The sequence below is a fragment of the Hyalella azteca genome, unplaced genomic scaffold (genome assembly GCF_000764305.2).
Source record: "Hyalella azteca isolate HAZT.00-mixed unplaced genomic scaffold, Hazt_2.0.2 contig7089, whole genome shotgun sequence".
Classification (NCBI taxonomy): Eukaryota; Metazoa; Arthropoda; class Malacostraca; order Amphipoda; family Hyalellidae; genus Hyalella; species Hyalella azteca.
Window position 1 is genome coordinate 27,943 of NW_025937221.1, and position 18,026 is coordinate 45,968.

The window sequence follows — 18,026 nt, forward strand, 5'->3', positions numbered from 1 at the left end:
GCTGATTTCAAGTCGTAAATAAATTAATAGATGATTAAGTTGAGATGTTGGATTTCGACACATGAAAACTAATTCCGACACAACTTGAATTGGACACACACAGATCGTTCAAAGCTTTGTACAAAAATTGAAATTTGCTTAATTAAAAGCCTAATAGCTGTTAATTAAAACATAATTAAGTAGTGTTCAATATTCGTTAGTGTTCTAATTCAAAGCCATGTTGTATCCCAATACAGCTCACACAGCAAACGGAATTCGAATATGTTGATGCCCACTGTGCAGAGAATGATCGAAGATTTAAAGACCTACGGCGACGCATTATCGGCAAAATTTTCGCCTTCAGAAGATCTTGCCGACACATTTGCATTGAGAATATAGCATTTTAAATATTCTCCAATCTTCGGCGACGCACTTCAGACTCTTCAGTGGGTGTGGCAGAGGTAGCTGCGGCAGGCACCAGCAGCCCAGACCTCGGTAGCTAGACTCCTCCAACTGCTTAGACCGCTTAGTATGTCGTCGACCCGTGAGAGAGAAGGTTGTGCACTTGCAGTTCCAATTCAGTCCAGAAATGAACGTAGATGTAAATTCGTGTGGAAATAGCTTCTTTTTCCTCAGAAAATAGTATTTCAAGCTACATCTTACACTATGGATCAATCTAATAAACGGGATATTCAGCAGGTTGAAGGCAAGTGAAATTTTCGTTCTTCTGGTTATGAACTTTCGTGCTGGGCGAACCCGAGTTGCATGCACTAAACTACTAGTGACTACGACTAACCGGCGGACTACCGACTACGTGACATATCACATACCGCATACGTGTTAGTCCTTGTCTCCTTAGGCTTTCTATCCGTCTTTCATTAGAAATGATGCAACAATTATAAAACCGCGTTCGGTTGTAAAAGTTACAAATTAACTGACGAATCCTGTTTTATCATACTGGGAGTTCTAATCAATGTTAGGTATTTGGATGAATGTAGCCTATTTTTTTTTGTGTGTGTGTCTGGCGGCTGCAACTTGGAAGTTGGAACCAATCACTCATCCGTAGAGGTGGAGTCTACTTAAGTGCATAACTAGGCTAATATACTAGGAATCCTTACATCGCGTGTGTAATTTAGGTCTAATCAAAATTTATCTAGGCTAAATTTATTAAGCTCTTTATCAAGAATACGCTAATTCGATTGTTCCCAGAGGCCAGATTTGTTCTAGTAAGAATTTAAGTAGGTAGCATGGTAAATGTTAATTTTAATCAGGTTTTCAACCCCGAAGTTTATCAAATTGTAACCGATTTTGACTTAATAAACATAATAGCTGACGATTAACAGTACGCATACGCTACTGGCTACTGCGAGCGTTGTCAGAAATATTTTTCTCAGCTTCGTCTCAACGTAGCTTGCTTAAAAGTTAATGCCGAGCGCATGGTTGTTGACTGGTAACTTTAGGTGCCTATAGACGGCGCAAATATTTGCGGGATGTAGGTACTTGCGTTGTCTACTCCAATTGCTAGTGAGAGCCTATACAAGATGCCAGTATTTGCATAACAGTTCGCAGGCACCAGTGCGACTTTGAGAGCTATCGAGTGACGTGTATGACTACTCTTCCGCTTAGTTATGTTGGAATGGTCGTTATTGCGTACATTCCAAAGTACTTCTTACGTCTCCGAGAACAATTCAATATCATCCGCACCACACTTCACGCTTTTCTTACAGGAGTCTTTGCTTGAACTAGACAGGACTTGCATCACGAATGTCACTTATCACTAGCGTCTAGCAAGAGCCAAGAGATAGCAACACCAATACGCTCAGAACAGCGGCCGGATTGGTAAGTAGCTACTGCATCGGCCAACTTACGCCTACGAGCAGAACAGTTTCATTTGTGTGGTCAGCTTCTTCACTTCTACTTGCCTCCGAACTCGTCGTAATTCCCCTCATAATTATTACACGCAAATATTTGCGGTGTATAAGCAATTTATTTTTAATTTGATCGATATCAGTTTCGATTTGAGAAAGTTCTGCGTGGAAAACCTGATGTGAAAACCGTTCTAATATTTTCGTCCCAAAAATAAGTTCCTAAAATATCCATATGCTTCTCTTGATTTAGTTCTTAAGTTAAGCTCCCTAAACCGACGCGCCAATTTTGTCATTCATTTGGGGAGCCGATTTGTCTTGAACCGAAGAAAATAATTAAATCAAATTCGTAGAGACCTTCCAGATTTGGTTTGGTTTTAAAAATGATTGACTGAATAATGTGTTAGGACCCTCGGCAGCTGTATATGGTATACTGTTGAGAACAATCTCCATAAAACACTGCATTGCATGATGCAGCTTTGGATAGCGCGTAGAGCGCCTCAGTATAGTTATAAACACCGAATCGGATCCTATATTTTCTCGCTGGTATTAATTTTCGTAGTTTTCAAATGTTTTTAGGTCATCGCAGTTCACCAGGTATGAAATTTCTTCAGAACCTTCTAATAATTTTACTTGATATATCGGCAAGTCTATTATAGAAATTTTTTATTCTCCGATAAGTGTTAACTTGTTACCAAAATTACAGAATTCTAACTGGGTTATTTGTTCAGGAAAAAGCTGTAATTTTTAATTATCATTACTAATCTTTGTATCTGTTTTGGACGTAACAGTCCTAGACTACGCTGGAGCGTTGCCTCAGTCGTGAGAATTTATTTTTTGTGATTCTTTTATTTGCCTTGATTTCTTGCAATTAACATTCCCGATTAATAGTTTTTTTTCATGTGCAGGGAAGGAACCCAAGACCCAAGTGGAGGAATGGAGGAACCTTTTCAAGAAGCAACGTCAAGACTGCACTCCATCTGTTTCAACTTCTTCTTCTTCGAAGAGAAAATCTAATATACGAGAACGGCGCTGTGCAGGTGTTTGTTTGCTATGTATTAAAAACGGCAGCGTAAATTACTTGTTGGTGGACATGTTTCCAAGTACGATAGACCGGCACCAGAGGCGAAACCACCCCAACGATACCTTTGAGAAAGGAAAGCACATCAGATGTAAAGATCATGAAGACGTAAAAAATCTTGAAGCAGAAATAGAAAAAATAGTGCATTTTTCAAAACGTGTTTCTGCTTCTCAGCCTGACTTCAGCGAACGTGCCTCTGCTTCTCAGCCTAACTTCGCCGAACGTGACTCTGCGTCTCAGTCTGACATCGCCGAACGTGTCTCTGCTTCTGAGTCTGCCTTAACTGAATGTGCCTCAACTGAATGTGCCTCTGCTTCTCAGCCTGACTTCGCTGAACATGCCTCTGCTTCACAGTCAGACTTCAGTGAACATGTCACTGCTCAACAGATCCCTGAAGAATGCGAATCCTCTCTGCATTCTCCAGTTGACGTAGTTTCTTCTTTCCAACGAGACTCAGTTCCTTCCTCTTCGGCTGAAATGAAGTGTTATCAGAAGTCAATTGATGGATTCGTCAGTAACCAATCACTTAATGAAGTACCTCGAAAGATGAAGCCTGCTTCATCCACATGGACACTCGATCAAATTGGAGAAGCCGTTTTGGATGTCAAAAGCACACTAATGAAAATTATACCTACGAGCCATCAAGGAAGTCCTGCGCTAAAGGATAGTTCACCTTCAACCGCCGCATTGTATAAATGTAACAATCTGAATGAGGTTCTTTCTACTGAATTGTTCACTATTGTACAGCATCAAAATGAGCGTTTAATACGATGTTCAGCATGCCATAAGTACGCCACACGTGATGAGCTTATTACCAAATTTTCGACACAGTTCAAACTTCCCTCAAGCGGCTTATCTGTTGGGGTCTCTCTTGCAGAAGATAAAATAGAGGATTTCCAAATAGGTCACAGCCAAGCCTGGTACAATTTCAAAAGTCGCCTTGTGGCCCATATTCGGTCAGGGAAAGATTCATTCCACTGGAAAGCAACCCATGATACTGGGACAACTGGAACTCCGTCGATGATTCGTTCTGTTTCTGTAACTGAAACTCTCTGCCGTACAGCTATCCATGTTCTGAAAATGAAAGGTGCCGCGGTTCACTTTGAAACTGAGATTGCATTCTTGCAATCGTGCAAAGTGGATGTCGGAGACATTGGCCATTCAAGGTAAGCTCGGTACATTATTGGTAAAAAAAACGCTGAATTACTTAGACATGAATTCTCTTCTAATATTTAGTTGGTTTTCTTTAATTATAATGCGTTAAGAATTGTTGCTCATTCCCTGCAGGAACAACTTCCCAGAAATTCTTCGGGCGGCGACGGTGGTGATTTGTCGAAGGAACCTACAGATGTTGCTGCGGCCATTGTTGAGCACAGGCCTACCACCCCATATTTATCTCACGGCTGATAAATCGACACTTAATCGTCATACAAACCAAGCAATCTTGCTCGTTGTGAACTTGGATGGAAAAAGGATTGCAGTGCCTGTTGGTGCACCTCCTGTGTATTCTGTTGCTAATACAAGCGACAGTACTGTTCAGCTTGTGGGTGGTAGTGCAGAAGCTCTTGCTGATAGCATTATTGATACCATACTGGAAAAAACGGGGCTTCCTGAGCATCACTTGACGCAATTAACAGGTAGGGAGCTAGCTTGCTGGAATATTTAACAATTTTACGGTTTGTGGGTCGAATCTAGTAAAATGAAAGGACTGGTATGAAATCATGGGTGTCGCTACTAGAAAATGGTTAAAGAAATTAAATGTTGTCGATCATTTCTGCTATTTACCCTAACAGATGACTAATCATTCTATTGTGACGTGTTTAGTCAGCTTCCGCTCTTGCAAATAGATATGTTCTTTTCCAGGTGCAACGTGTGACGGACAATATGTTGTCTCGCCGGCATTTGCTACACGCCTTGCTGAGCGTGTCGGGGTCCCATCGGATAATATCTTCGCATTCCCCGTTACGTGGGACGCCGGCCATTGGATGAACTTGGTGGTCACGGATGTGCGCAATGTTAAACAGCCGTCATTCAAGAGTTCGTCACAATTCTTGAACACGTTTATAAAACGTTGTAATGTTTTTTCGGACGAGCTCCAACGTGGTAAAGGGTACGCGATGTTGAGAGCAACTGCTGAAGCCAGCAAGTCTATTGCGCATGCTCCCAAAAGTTATGCGCAACATAGGTGAGTTGGATTCAGCTTTTGTAATATTTTATTGTGTCTCCTAATTTATTCAAGAGATGGAGTAACGTGCATTAGTTACATTTAAAGAGCCTTTTTATAAATTTAGAAAGCCTTTCAAAACTCTGTTGAGATTGAAGTATTCGATTGTATCCTAAATAAAGTATTGATTATTGCACCCTAAATAAAGTATTAATTATTGTACCGTAAATAAAGTATTGATTACTGTACCTTAAATAAAGTATTTTTAAAGCTGATTTTTTTGTCTTAGCAGCATAAATTTTGCACCGTTATACGAAAGTTTTTTTTACAGGTAACGGATGAACGCCCAGATTTCAAGGACCATTTATGAAAATCTGTTGTACAGCCATCATTAGGTTTTTCAATCCATTTATCATTTTGCAGGTTTACGAGCTCCAACTTCCAGCAGTGGCTGAGCATCGAAAAGAGCCTTCCTGCCCTAGTGGAAGGGTTCCACGCAATGAACCCGCGTAGCAAAGACGATCCCAATGAAGAGCTCAAGTTTATGATCCAGGGGCAGGATTTTGTATACGATCTGGTATGCTTCTTTTATAATTATATTAACGTGATTGATGGTTTTCATTAGTTTTTCATGTGATTTGCAATATATTTTGAAGTAAAACTGCTCGAACTAACTTGAATTATTACTAACGAGAATTTAGGTCTCGTATTAACTATTTTTTTAACGGGATTCAGTTTAGAAGAGCGCTATACTGTTTCTCGTTGAATACTACTTAGCTTAGTTGCATGGAGTTTTTATTCTTTAGTTATAAATAACAGTATAAAACACTTCATAAGTATTTGAAGAAGCGTTATGTTAGAGCAATTCCCATTTTCCCCTCATTCAAATTATTTACTTATTCAAACTTGTAAAACTTCTTATTGAATCATTATATTCTTTACTAGTAATACCTTCCTGTTTATTACTGTGATTATTTTGGTTCTTTGAGATGTCAGTTCAATTACGCAAATGAGTAAGTTACGCGTAGATAAGGAAAGGATTATAAGATAATTTATCCTATTCTGTGCATAAAGATGTTGAGATGTATTCACAGAAATACCCTTTTCACAGCTTTTCCTATTGGATTTTCTGGGCCCACTCGTCCAGACGATGAATGTTCTTCAGGACTTTGCCGTTCCTATTTGGAAAGTAGTGAAGTTTACAAGAAGCCTCATCAATCACTGGGAATCCATCTCCGTGTCGACTTTAAAAGGGCTGCCTCGTCTTTCCATGCACCAAACGCAATTGGAAATGTTCAAGTATAATGGTTTGGAACTTCTAACAGGCTACTTGGTTGTGCATCAAGAGAAAGGAAAGGTCGCTTGGGAGGCTCGTGAGCTTGTGGACTGTCGTGCAGCGGCCGAAATATTTAAAAGAGATTTCGTGACAAGTCTCAAGAATCGCTCCAAACGATGCATTCACGAAGCGAGCACTGCTCTAGAAGAATGCTTCGATTTGCATGGCATATTTGCAAAAATATGCGGTGAGCGAAGCAAGAAAAAATCTGCATATGACAAAACTGCTCTAGCCTTACATGGCGTGTCATCGTTCAACAAATTTGTAGACTATGTAAGCAATCTTCCCCAAGTGAAGTCATCAGATTTTCTAGATATCAACCCTGTCCTTAGTATTACACTCTACGACAAGTTGAAAGAAACCCTGGTAGCATCAGTTTAGGGAGAATTGTTGCACGTAGTCGGTACTAAAATCTTCCACCAACTTTCTGGAGAGCCTATAAGCACGTTGGGTGAAGACTTCATTGTTGAAAAATTAACCGAAAAAGTTGAAGAGGGCTTCGTACTTGAAAATAATTTTTCAATGAAACTTTCAACTAGAGACGAGCCGCTAACTGTGGCATTGAATGAAGGCGTGCTGTACTCCTTGATCTTTTCCAATGAAAAGCTCTATAATATTTTAGGCAAAGAGCTGTGCTCATTATTGGACATGTCTCTAAGCTTGGGAGGCAGCGAGGCAATCGCGGAGTCTTACTACGCAGTCATGAAGTCCCAGCGCCATGATGGAGGTCAAGAAAACGAGACCTTGGACATGCGAACGCTTGTAGACTGGTCCCTGCCATCTGCTCGTCATTGCCCGAGAACAGTTTCGGAGATTGCACAAGTATATAGGAACGGAGATGCCCGTGCGAAAGTTGCGAAGCACCGATCACCTATCTTCTGTGATCAACGTGAACGAGCTTCGAAAAAATACTCAGTCAGTAAAGTTATTGACAGACACATGTCAGAGGAGAAAGGCTTGCCATATTTCGATTAATTCAAGGAAGATTTAGGATATTTTTTAAGCTTTAATTGCACACTCTGAAGTTAAAGGTAATTTATGTCTGCTGGATATCACTTCTGTATGCACTAGCTTGTTATTGTATTCTATATATAATGTTGTGTTCTTAAGTGAGATGATAACGAAGTAACCAGAGCAAAGCAAAGGCTAGAGTAAAGATCTTGTGATGCAACAATAAGAACAGACGCCGATCTAGAGTTAGTAAATTGAACTAAGTCATTTACATTAGTAGGCTTCTAGTATCAGAGGTCAATATTCAGTATTACTGTGCTTAGAAAATTGTGTGATGTCTTCGTATCTGTTTAATGCATTTTAGTTGCTTACCATAGTGCCATGTTTTTTTGTGTGTAATTCGTAGTTGTCAGAGTTGAAGTAGCATACGTGCACTTATTAATAAAGTTTTCGCTAGATATGCATGGCAAAAATTAAATGTGGACGCTTTAATGTTGAAAGAAGGGTTCTTTCATTATTATTATTATTTTGTTTTTGAAGTTAGATTAGCGGCTGTGAATTATTACAGAATAATAAACTTAAGTCGGGCAGTCTTCAGCATGGATTACTTTCAATGCTATTGAGGATTGAAATTATTCCCGCATCATTCTTACTAGTACGTAGGCATATTTTAACTACTTCCTTGCGTTTTTACATTTCCGGGAGGTCGGATGAGGATGTGCTGCACGATCCAAATTTCAGTTGCGAGGCAATTGTCTCTAGGACAACCTGTGAGTTGAAGATTCTGTCATTAAAGTTGTTTTCCGGGCAGCAGCGGACACTGATTGAGATTGATGCACCTCGACAGTACTAACTAACTAATACTACTCATTCATGGCTAATTGGGCAATTGGCTATTGCCTAATAAGAAATCTACTAAGCATTAGACTGATTAGTTAATGCCGTGACTGTATAGGACCCGTAAGAACGCTTTGTTTATCAACGCAATACGAACATACGACTTTCCTCACGTCCTATCCTATTGTCTACGTCAAGCCAGCATTAGTAGTCACCTGCTCTCTTTTTCTCTTAACGAATCATAGTGGATGAAAAGAAACGACAGTTCTTTGGGAATGCACTCTATATTTCATGGCTGTCTTTCTCAATTGTTTATCGGTTAACGAACGTTCTAGCAAACGTCAACATCTATCATCAATGATCAATGGACGGTAATGGACCGGATTACTGTAGTTATCCGAGGTTCTACTGCCGGCGACACATCTTGCACACGATGATGATACAGCTGGCGACGCGGCGACACATGTTTAATATTGCTGGCGACGCTTTGCCTTGAAAAAGTCTATATTGACGACGCATTCACCACTTTCTGCACCCTGGGTTGATGTCAGCATTACGTATCAGTTAAATTTGAAGCGCTGACGCAATACGACTCACCACGTGTCGAATATTGCCACACACAGTGACGGAATATAGGGATTTGGTAGGTTTCCATTCTAAAGGCTTTTTAATAAATATGGCAACATTTTGTGACGTTTCATCGTTGCTGACATGTAGTGAAGTGTTTTGAGAGTCACGTGAAGGCAACAGAACTTACGTAACGCATACGTTTTTTTTAATAGTTTTTCATTTCTCGATGTGTCTTTAATGTGTCGGAATATACCGCGTTTACCCTAGCCATTCATTTTTTGCTAAGTTCTTGAAGTGTCTGAATATACCGCAGGCGCGTTTACCCTAATGGGTAGAAACAATTTCACATTTTCAAAAATCACAGGCAAAAATGCGATTTTTCTACTCGCACAGTTACAAATAAAACTAGTCAAGGGCCTTAGGAACGGGTGAAATGAAATTTACCCTAGGACTAAGCAAAGGCATTTTTGTCTTGCTCATGGGTTGATTCCTAGGAATTTACCTATCATCCTATGGCCTATGCTATGCCCAATTTTCCAATGACCAGTTTGGGTAGGCTAACATGATCACACGATTCATATCCATAGCAACTCCAATGGAAAATTCCGTTCATAAAGTAACAAATTCAATACAAGTCTAATTATGTTGCAGCCAATTCATAATGCGACCAGTGACCATCTCGTCGAATTGAGGCACAAAATTATAGGCTACGTCAAACAAAATCCTGTGTTTACCGGCCGGTGGATTTCATCAAGACTTGCAACTTGATCTTTGATGCGGTCGAATTCTTATTTCAACCCGTGCTCTCACCAACATACCTTTTCTTTATCCATTTCTGCAACTTTTTATATTGAACTAGTCCTGGTAAATAGTCTGCAGCAGTATAAATCGAAAATTATTTCAGTCTCTACTCTCAGATGTGCGTTAACAGATGCATGACGCAGTCAGGTTCGCCGCAAGTGAACTCAACTTCCCGAGTCCAACGCAGGGCGCTCTTAAGTTCATAGAACATTCTCAACGTTACCCCGAATTGGATGAAATTACCCTAGTTTGGAATATTGGAGAAAATTCTGGAATATAATGTACGCAATAAACTACACATAGGAATGATTTTTTTTTCATATTTTAGGACGGCATGGGAGACTCATCCGATTGAACGTGGTCAACGCCATCACGCAGCAAAATCCTACGTATATGCAATCATTTTATTTTCAATGTTATAGAGGCGCTAAAATTAGGACTATATTATTCTCACGAGCTCTTATTGAATTGTACGGTTACAGTTTTTCCGCAAACGATAAATACCCACAAATTCCCATGATCTAAAACTAAGCATCAATATTTCTCGCGTGTTGCACACAAAATGTTATTGTGACTGCCAAGTTGTAATGAACAACGCTAAATTCTACAAAGAGTCTCTTTGAAGTTATGCGGCTCAGCTTCAAATCTCAACATAAACTATTACATCGCCAATTCACTTTTTCTCAAAAATACTCATATCAACACTGCTGATTTAGATGTTTAGTCATGAACTCTCTTGAGTAATATGTCAGTCTATACGGTCATATTTTCACTTGAACATTTCTCGATTTCACCGCTCTTGACATCACATGCGTTAGAGTCTTGTACAATGCACACGTTAAGAATAAGACCGAGGTTGAAATGGATTCTTTTTTTGGCGAGCCATTACAAGCTAAGATTGCATTGAGATGTAGCTATTGAAAAAAGAAAAAAAAAGAGGACAATTACTAAAAGATGTTGGCACAACTACATATTTAAATGATAAATTAGAAAATTACCGATTGAGAACATATGTCTTACACATGGAATAAGCGAAGAGACGTACTTGCGTATTCGGAATGCACGAATAAAAGCAATGTGGGATGAACTATTTATTCAAAGTTATGAAAACTTATGAGAAATTGTTGGCCACCACAACGGCACAAGGCACTGTGAAGGAGAAAAGCTAAAAATTGCTTCGCATTGATTACACGTTCGTCACATTTACGAAAATGATCTAGTAAAGTAAATACTGGGTCTTTTTTGGGATTACTTCCCACAGGGCATCCATCCACGTGTCTATCAATAAACTTATTAAAGAGAAAAATTCTATGATTCAACTTATATTTGTATGGTCAATGTTCAGACAAAATTTTTGGATATTACATACAGAAGATAAAAAAGTTAGCCTTGAAAAGGACATCACAGTTGAAGGATTTATTTTTTATATGACATAATAGGTAGTTTTTTAACTTGCATCACCTAGTATTCAAGTTTGTGAATCTGTGAAGAGAAGAATCAACAGTAAAATATCTTACCATGGAAGTAAATAAAATTATCATTCAAATTTCTATGGCAATTCAAGATCAATGAAATGACTATTCGCGCTTCCTCGCATGGCAGGAAATAGAGCCTGAAACTGATCAGACTCCTAATATGTGTTGCATCGCTTTAGACATGAAGCTATCGTTCTTCTTAGGCGTACTTGCAGCAGTCAACACCTGACAACAAAGAGAGTAAACATCAGTCTTGTTATCAAGACAAACCTCAAATTACTATAAATTTGTAAGAAATCATTAGAGTGGCATAAGAGTTATAACATCTTTACCGCGGAACACTTGAACCAGCAATGAAATCAAACCCGACCGACATTCAAGGTCGGAAAACTGAACCTTACCTGATTGTCTGTTGGAGTAACAGCATATGACTGAGTCAGGGATCGGATGCCAGCTTTAGGGGAATTGACTGCAAACGAGGCACTAGTGTTTCCCACGCTAACAGATGAAGCCAGCGGTAGATTTTTAGTTGTGCTAGCCAAAAGACTCGCGTCAGTGCACGGAATGACGCCAATCATGATGCTGCTGCTGAGAATTTTTCCGTTTAGTGCGAGAGCTTTTCGCGCTTCCAAGGGCGTCTGGTATCTTAGATGCATCCAGTTACCCGATCCTGGTAACCTCTGGTCAGCTATGGTGCCGACTTGAGCAAATTGTGTGAGGATAAACGATGCTGAGGCCACAGGGAAGCCAAACACCGTCACCCACTCGCATGACCCTGTCGAGGCTGCCGCAGACTCTCCATGCACCTGTTAATTCCAATACAATATAAAGTTTTGTATTCTATCAAAGCATTTATGAACGCGAACGGCAGATTTCTTTTTTACTTACAACTATGAATGAAGCATGGATGAAAGAAATATATCATGGTATATTTTAACAAGGAACAAAATAATCAAATAAAGTTAGCAGTAATTGATGACTCGTACCTCGTATGAAATAAGTGACGAGTTAAGGAAACTTTCAGAAGGTTGGTGTGATCCCCGCATCGGTGTAGCCGGGCTGCCCATTGGAGTATCTGCAATAATGATACAAGTATACAGAAAACAGTAATACAACTGATAAAAGTGTCAGTGCGCATAGGGAATAACAATCTATAGTTTAGTTCATATTAGTTATTAGTCTAATAGGAACAACTTAGTGCCTAAATATATCAAAACACCTTTAACGATAAATGTAAATAAAATGGATTATTCGGGGTCATGTAGGTCCGCCTTTAAATTACAACTGCGCTAAAAATGTTTTTTTTTTTCATTTGAAGAAAATTCTTTTCTCGTTGAAAACTGGTAGGTATGTACCTACATGATCTTATCTCATTTGTCATCAATGATGAGAATGTTATAGAAGAAGATCATATTGACGTGAAACAAAAGTGTGAGAAGAGAGCCAGCCACAGTACACAACGTTGACCAGCATTATTATATTACAATTCGTCCTGATCGTACAGGGGCTGGCAGCCCACTGCGGGGGTGGGGATTGTATTTTCGTGTCGAATTACAGTCAGGGATGTCAAATATTTTTCCTATCTTGATAACGAACCAATACTTACAAGAGCGTTTAGGCTGATTATTGATATTAAAAATGAATATTTAAATACATGCTTTTAATATCGGTTCTTGAAAACTAATTGACAACATTCAAAGTAAACAGGAAGACAACGTTACGTTTCTAGCTTAAGTACTACAATATCCACAATACAAATAAGTAGACCGCATCTATTGTTAGGGGTTGGTCACGGTCCTGATGGAGAAAGAAAAACACTAATGTAGAGGATAGGTAGAATATGGAGGACGGCATGAGCAGCATCCCCATATGATTAGGCCTGACGCAACGCCAGTCTCGCGGCCATACAATAAACAGCCTGTTGCTCAGCCCACAAGCATATAGGTATTAATTTGAAACACTAAAAACTATTCAGCATAAATCAAAACAGACAAAATAAAATAGATCTCAGACTAGGAATAGATAATAGTTGTTTTTAGCAATATTTTTACTAATAAACCAGTCATTTGTAAATCTCGTTAATTTTTATAGGATGTTATACAAAGGCAACCAAGAAAGTAGGCTACATTTTCGTGCGTTTTCTCAAAAAGCAAAGCAATTACGGCCACTCTGGTTTTTAGTCATTTTCCGTTCATTCGGCATCTTCAGGTGCTAGTGAGAGGGTCGCGCTGCTCGTTCAGTTTATCTAAGTTTCTGAAATGTGAAGAGATGCGCTTGAAAATCCCGCGAGTTGTGAAGTACGACCAGTGATAAAATCTCCTTCAGACCTGCGCTGTACGCATAGGTTTTCTCCAGTCCCTGGACCACGGGAGGTCTTCTCCAGACCCTGGACTGCAGCAGGTCTTCTCCAGTCCCTGGACTGCAGCAGGTCTTCTCCCGTCCCTGGACTGCAGCAGGTCTTCTCCCGTCCCTGGACTGCAGCAGGTCTTCTCCCGTCCCTGGACAACAGGTCTCTTCCAGCCCCTTAGTAGCAGCAGGTCTCCTCCAGTCCCTGGACTGCAGCAGGTCACCTCCAGTCCCTGGACTGCAGCAGGTCTTCTCCAGGCCTTGGACTGCAGCAGGCCATCTACAGTCCCTGAGCTAGTGTGCAATTGGCTAGTGTCGAAGGACGCACAATTTTACGATGAAACATATCCCAAACTTGCAAACCTCTCCAATAAGTGTGTCAAAATGTTTTGGAAGAATGTAGAAATGTATTGTTTAAATGGTGGTTCTTCCTAGTGTATGATAAATTTTGTTATTCAAATTTCAAAACATTTTCTACTCGCTGGCTTGCTCTCGCATGAATATGTGCAATTTGTCGGGACCATGTTGGTTTACACTCACGAGTGCGCACAAGATGATCAGGCATAGGGCTGTGGAGTCTGACACTCGAGGGAGCAGGGGACCGGCCTAGACTCTGGACTGGAGGCCCACGTTCAGCAGCTGCTCTCTCTGCATCATTACAACAACCAGCTTACAAACATGTCAGACAAAATTTCGTCATAATCAGAATGATAATATTGATAACAAATTATGAGCAAAGAAATGTGATGAATAAAAAAAAATCATGTATAGAATAAGCCTGGCCATCTACCTATGTATAAACATCAAGATCAATTTCAGAAATAAAGCCTTTTCCAGTAATAATTTGGAAAAGATGTCATCAATCCACGGCACACAATGTATGATGGGAACATAAAATGTAAGAAATACATCCATATTAAGTAGACAGATTAGGAATTAGTTGTTAATAGCAGAAAATAATATTTGCTCGCAAGCAAAATAAATGAGAGATTGAGAACTTTCTATTAACAGGATGATAAATTTGGAAGTGCGAAGATGATTATTGGTATGGAACAATTAGAAAACTTATCTATATTTTATGAAACTTAACCACACATTGACTGGGATAGATTATCCATGAGACTTGAGAATCCTGTATTACCTAAATCCCATTACCTGAAATATGGTTTCTAATTCCAAACCAAAGTAATATTGATTATAATATTCATAGCAGAGTGACCACCAATTAACCCATATTCAGCATGGAACTCGTGTTCAAATCTTTTTTCTAATTTAATGGGAAATTATAGATTTTTTGACACTAGTGAAACATGAAATATAAAAAAATCCAAAAAAGTTTGTTTCAGCTTTATATATTTTATATTAATCCTAATTACACTAATTAAATGAAGTTTCTAAGCCAGTTTATATACACAGATATAGAGATCCAAGCAATACATACGTAGTGCAGATAAGCACTCAACAAGGTATACATTTGGGTCATAAGGCTCGAACACACACATAAACAACAAATTTTAGTGAATATATAATGATGATAATATTTGCATGACTAATGAGCAAGCTGACCAAGTCTAGAGGAGTAATTAAGCATCATATCCCTGCTTGATGTGTTAGGTGACAACTGCCCTGGGTGCCCTCCACTGCCATAATGATGCCGGCTGCTTCCTGGGCTGCTGCTTGAGGGGGCTATGCGGCAATTCTGAAACATTAACCAGTAGTATTATCTATTATAACCTTGTATTTCAAAGATAAATGTGCTTCAGTAAATGAAAAAAGATAAATTTATATTCATTCAGAATTTATATTCATAAACTTTGCTGCTCATGTTATGAGAAAATGTTAATATAAAGTATAAACAGGAATGGTTTTTATGCTGTAAGAAATTCAGCTATACCGGTACTCCAATTATTGCATGTTCAATGCCCATGGGAATGTTATATCAGGAACTAGTGAGGGCTTACATTTCAATCTCCCAATATGTATAAAATGTGTGAACTACATTGTACAGTAAAAATTTCCTATATTTTTTAATGTAAGTTCAGAAAAAAAATCTTTGAAAAAAATTCTGAAAAAAATTCTGTAGGGCAAAATTTAAAGGAAGATCAGACTAACTCTTCTTTATTTGAGGTTTGAATGAGCATACCAGCAGTTGCCTTGCAGAGGCCTATGGTAAAAGTTCCTAGTATTTCAAAGCAAGATCAATTAAATAAACTTACAAGGTTAGTGTCTCCAAGTAGGAATGATGGGAGAAAAGAAGCTGCAGGCGTGCTTGGTGCACCAGGACTGCTAGCACTTCCAGGAGAAATTGGGCTACCAAGAAGCATTGGCTCCATGTTTGATTTATTTCAACAGAATAAAGGTAATGATAGTCAAGAATTTATAAAATATACCCTGAAAACAAATCAAAGTCATTTATTTTTTGGTAAATAACACAATTTATTATTTCAATTTATTATTTTATAAATAGGATCATTTTAGTAACTTCATGTTCTATTCTGGAAGTTTAGAGGCATTAGTGGATACATAAATCTACTACAGGTTCAAAATTGTGCTACTCCTGTAAAGATTTTCTAATGAATCAAGTCATCCAAACATATTAATATGTCACAACAACCAAGTTCATTAACACTTTGACTCAGATTGCTCATTTGCCACACTTTCATAACAGATGTTAGTAAATTTCACAGTAGTTGTGTTACTATAAAATACAAAAATTTAACATCACTTAGATATATAAATAAATTTGTGTGATCTTTAATAGATCAAAAATCTATTTCAAATAAAGTGATGAAATAATTGAGGCGAGACATGTATATGTACCACTATATCCATGAGTAATATACCCCATGTTACTCGTATCATCAAACTCGATAGTAAGGGATGGGTGGGGTAAATTGGGATGGTTGTCCTACATTTTGTAGAAATGTTGTAGCAGCTAAAGTGCAAAACTAATCAAAATATTGCAAAACTGAAAATAGTGTTGTTAAGTTCAAATTTTTTACTATCTATACAGCATAAAGCTAGTTAAGAAATCATAAATTTACTACATCTAAAAAATCCTCAAAAGAAGTGTGAAAAGTGAGATTTTGGAAAAGTACCTCAGCAAAGGTCAGTAGCAAAAAAAATATATATTTGCAATATTAAAAAATTTTACTTACTTAAAAGTTGCACACAGGTGTTGGCTCAAATATGTGACAAATGATGGAATTTGCATACCTCATTCCAAATATGGCAGCCATTTCTGCAAGACGAGGTAATAAGAGACACCCCCCAGTGTAGTAAGGGACACCCCTAAAAAGCATTTACAGTTGAACCTTGATTAGCAAAGGCTCCAGTTAACAAAAAAACTAATTAAAAAATTTTTTTATTACATTAACCTTTCTCAGCAATAAAACTTCACTTTAACAAAAAATTAATGCTTCAACGGGCATCACAGAATTGTGCATAGAATGTCATAGATAGACATAAGAATGAAAAGTAACTAACCTAAACTATGACTTATTTATCCAAAAAATATGATGGTAGTCACTAAAATATTTGTTTCTATTTCAGATATGTTTTTACAGTCTTTTTTTTTGTCATAGAGAATTCACTTGACCCAATTAAAATGGCATGAAATTACAAGCTGTCCTGTAAGCTTACAGATACGGAAGAAATGCTATACGGATGCTGATATGAAGCTTGCAGTGGGCAAGGTTATTGTGCATGCTCAATGGCATGTTCATGGATATGGTTATATCACATCAATAATATGGTAATGTATGGAAATGGTGATACATCAATGAAGGGAAAACAAGTAAAAGTCATAGAAAATGTCATTAATTCTACATGTACATCATCTAGAAAGAAAGAGAAGGACTTCAGAGTACTGTTAGTAACGGATGAATACATTTTGCATTCTTCAAACATTTTAAAACGAGTTTTATTACAAGCATCCCACAATACTCCATTCTCAGGGGTAATTTGGGACGCTTTTATTTTGCATCTGACACCTTACGAATAGCATATGGATTTTTTATAGCTGCCATACAATAGCCCTTGTAAAGAACTTTAAATTGAGCCCAAACTTGTTTATGAAATGTTTCATGGTAAGAAGTTATCAACAAAAAATGCTCAAATCCATCCCTTATTAACCCGTTTGATGGTATATTTGCACCACTTTGGAGTCAACTTGTTAACTTATTTATTAATTTTGAGGGCCTTGGAGCTGCAGAGGTACAGTACTGTGCAAATTAATTCAGACAGTGGTTGAAATAACACAATTATTTGCCACCTTGAAGTTTTATTTGAAAAAAAACCTGCCAATGGTGCAAAATATGATCTAATTAATAGCATATATGACCTACTTTCGCTTTTACAAGCATTTCAATACAATTTGGCATGGATTCAACCATAATTGAACACATTTTAGTCACTTGCTCATCATGATACCAGGTCCTAATTACAGCAGAAATTAGCTTTGCCATTGTAGAACAGTCTTCTTTCAGGAGTCTTTGTTTGATTATAGCTTCTGAGTTTTCAATGGGATTGATGTCTGGAGAATTTCCAGGCCAGTCTAAAATCTCCAGTCCACTTTCTTCAAAGATTGTGCTCATTTTACGTAAAATATGGCATGGCGCGT

At 38.3% G+C, this 18,026-nt stretch overlaps 3 protein-coding genes across 3 annotated transcripts in view; 1 reads left to right on the forward strand and 2 right to left on the reverse strand.

Annotated features, from left to right (window-relative positions):
• LOC108671229 (stress-induced-phosphoprotein 1) overlaps positions 1 to 9,781 on the reverse strand; it is an 18,869-nt gene extending 9,088 nt beyond the window's left edge. The window contains exon 1 of the mRNA XM_018158726.2: positions 9,602 to 9,781. Coding sequence (XP_018014215.1) covers positions 9,602 to 9,616 — 15 coding nt within the window. The 5' untranslated portion in view covers positions 9,617 to 9,781. The remainder of the gene's footprint in view (positions 1 to 9,601) is intronic.
• Positions 2,657 to 8,230, forward strand: LOC108671228. Its single transcript, XM_018158725.2, has 5 exons — positions 2,657 to 4,091; positions 4,213 to 4,562; positions 4,789 to 5,110; positions 5,513 to 5,666; positions 6,201 to 8,230. Exons 1-5 carry the CDS (start codon positions 2,938 to 2,940, stop codon positions 6,804 to 6,806), a joined length of 2,586 nt encoding a protein of 861 aa, XP_018014214.1. The 5' UTR covers positions 2,657 to 2,937; the 3' UTR covers positions 6,807 to 8,230.
• Positions 9,782 to 10,662: 881 nt separating the features above from the next.
• LOC108671227 (nucleoporin NUP35) lies at positions 10,663 to 15,798 on the reverse strand. Its single transcript, XM_018158724.1, has 6 exons — positions 15,622 to 15,798; positions 14,972 to 15,104; positions 13,946 to 14,053; positions 12,046 to 12,134; positions 11,461 to 11,865; positions 10,663 to 11,284 (listed from the first exon to the last, which is right to left on the reverse strand). Exons 1-6 carry the CDS (start codon positions 15,736 to 15,738, stop codon positions 11,207 to 11,209), a joined length of 930 nt encoding a protein of 309 aa, XP_018014213.1. The 5' UTR covers positions 15,739 to 15,798; the 3' UTR covers positions 10,663 to 11,206.
• Between the last annotated feature and the right edge of the window lie 2,228 nt (positions 15,799 to 18,026).

Excerpts from the sequence above, each read along its gene's own strand:
- LOC108671228 (XM_018158725.2), top strand. The coding sequence starts at position 2,938 with ATGTTTCCAAGTACGATAGACCGGCACCAGAGGCGAAACCACCCCAAC. Across the intron at positions 4,092-4,212 it reads GGAGACATTGGCCATTCAAG|GAACAACTTCCCAGAAATTC; the intron begins GTAAGCTCGGTA and ends CATTCCCTGCAG. Across the intron at positions 5,667-6,200 it reads AGGATTTTGTATACGATCTG|CTTTTCCTATTGGATTTTCT; the intron begins GTATGCTTCTTT and ends CCCTTTTCACAG.
- LOC108671227 (XM_018158724.1), bottom strand. The coding sequence starts at position 15,738 with ATGGAGCCAATGCTTCTTGGTAGCCCAATTTCTCCTGGAAGTGCTAGC. Across the intron at positions 14,054-14,971 it reads TAATTACTCCTCTAGACTTG|AGAGAGCAGCTGCTGAACGT; the intron begins GTCAGCTTGCTC and ends GTAATGATGCAG. Across the intron at positions 11,866-12,045 it reads CGTCACTTATTTCATACGAG|GTGCATGGAGAGTCTGCGGC; the intron begins GTACGAGTCATC and ends TGGAATTAACAG.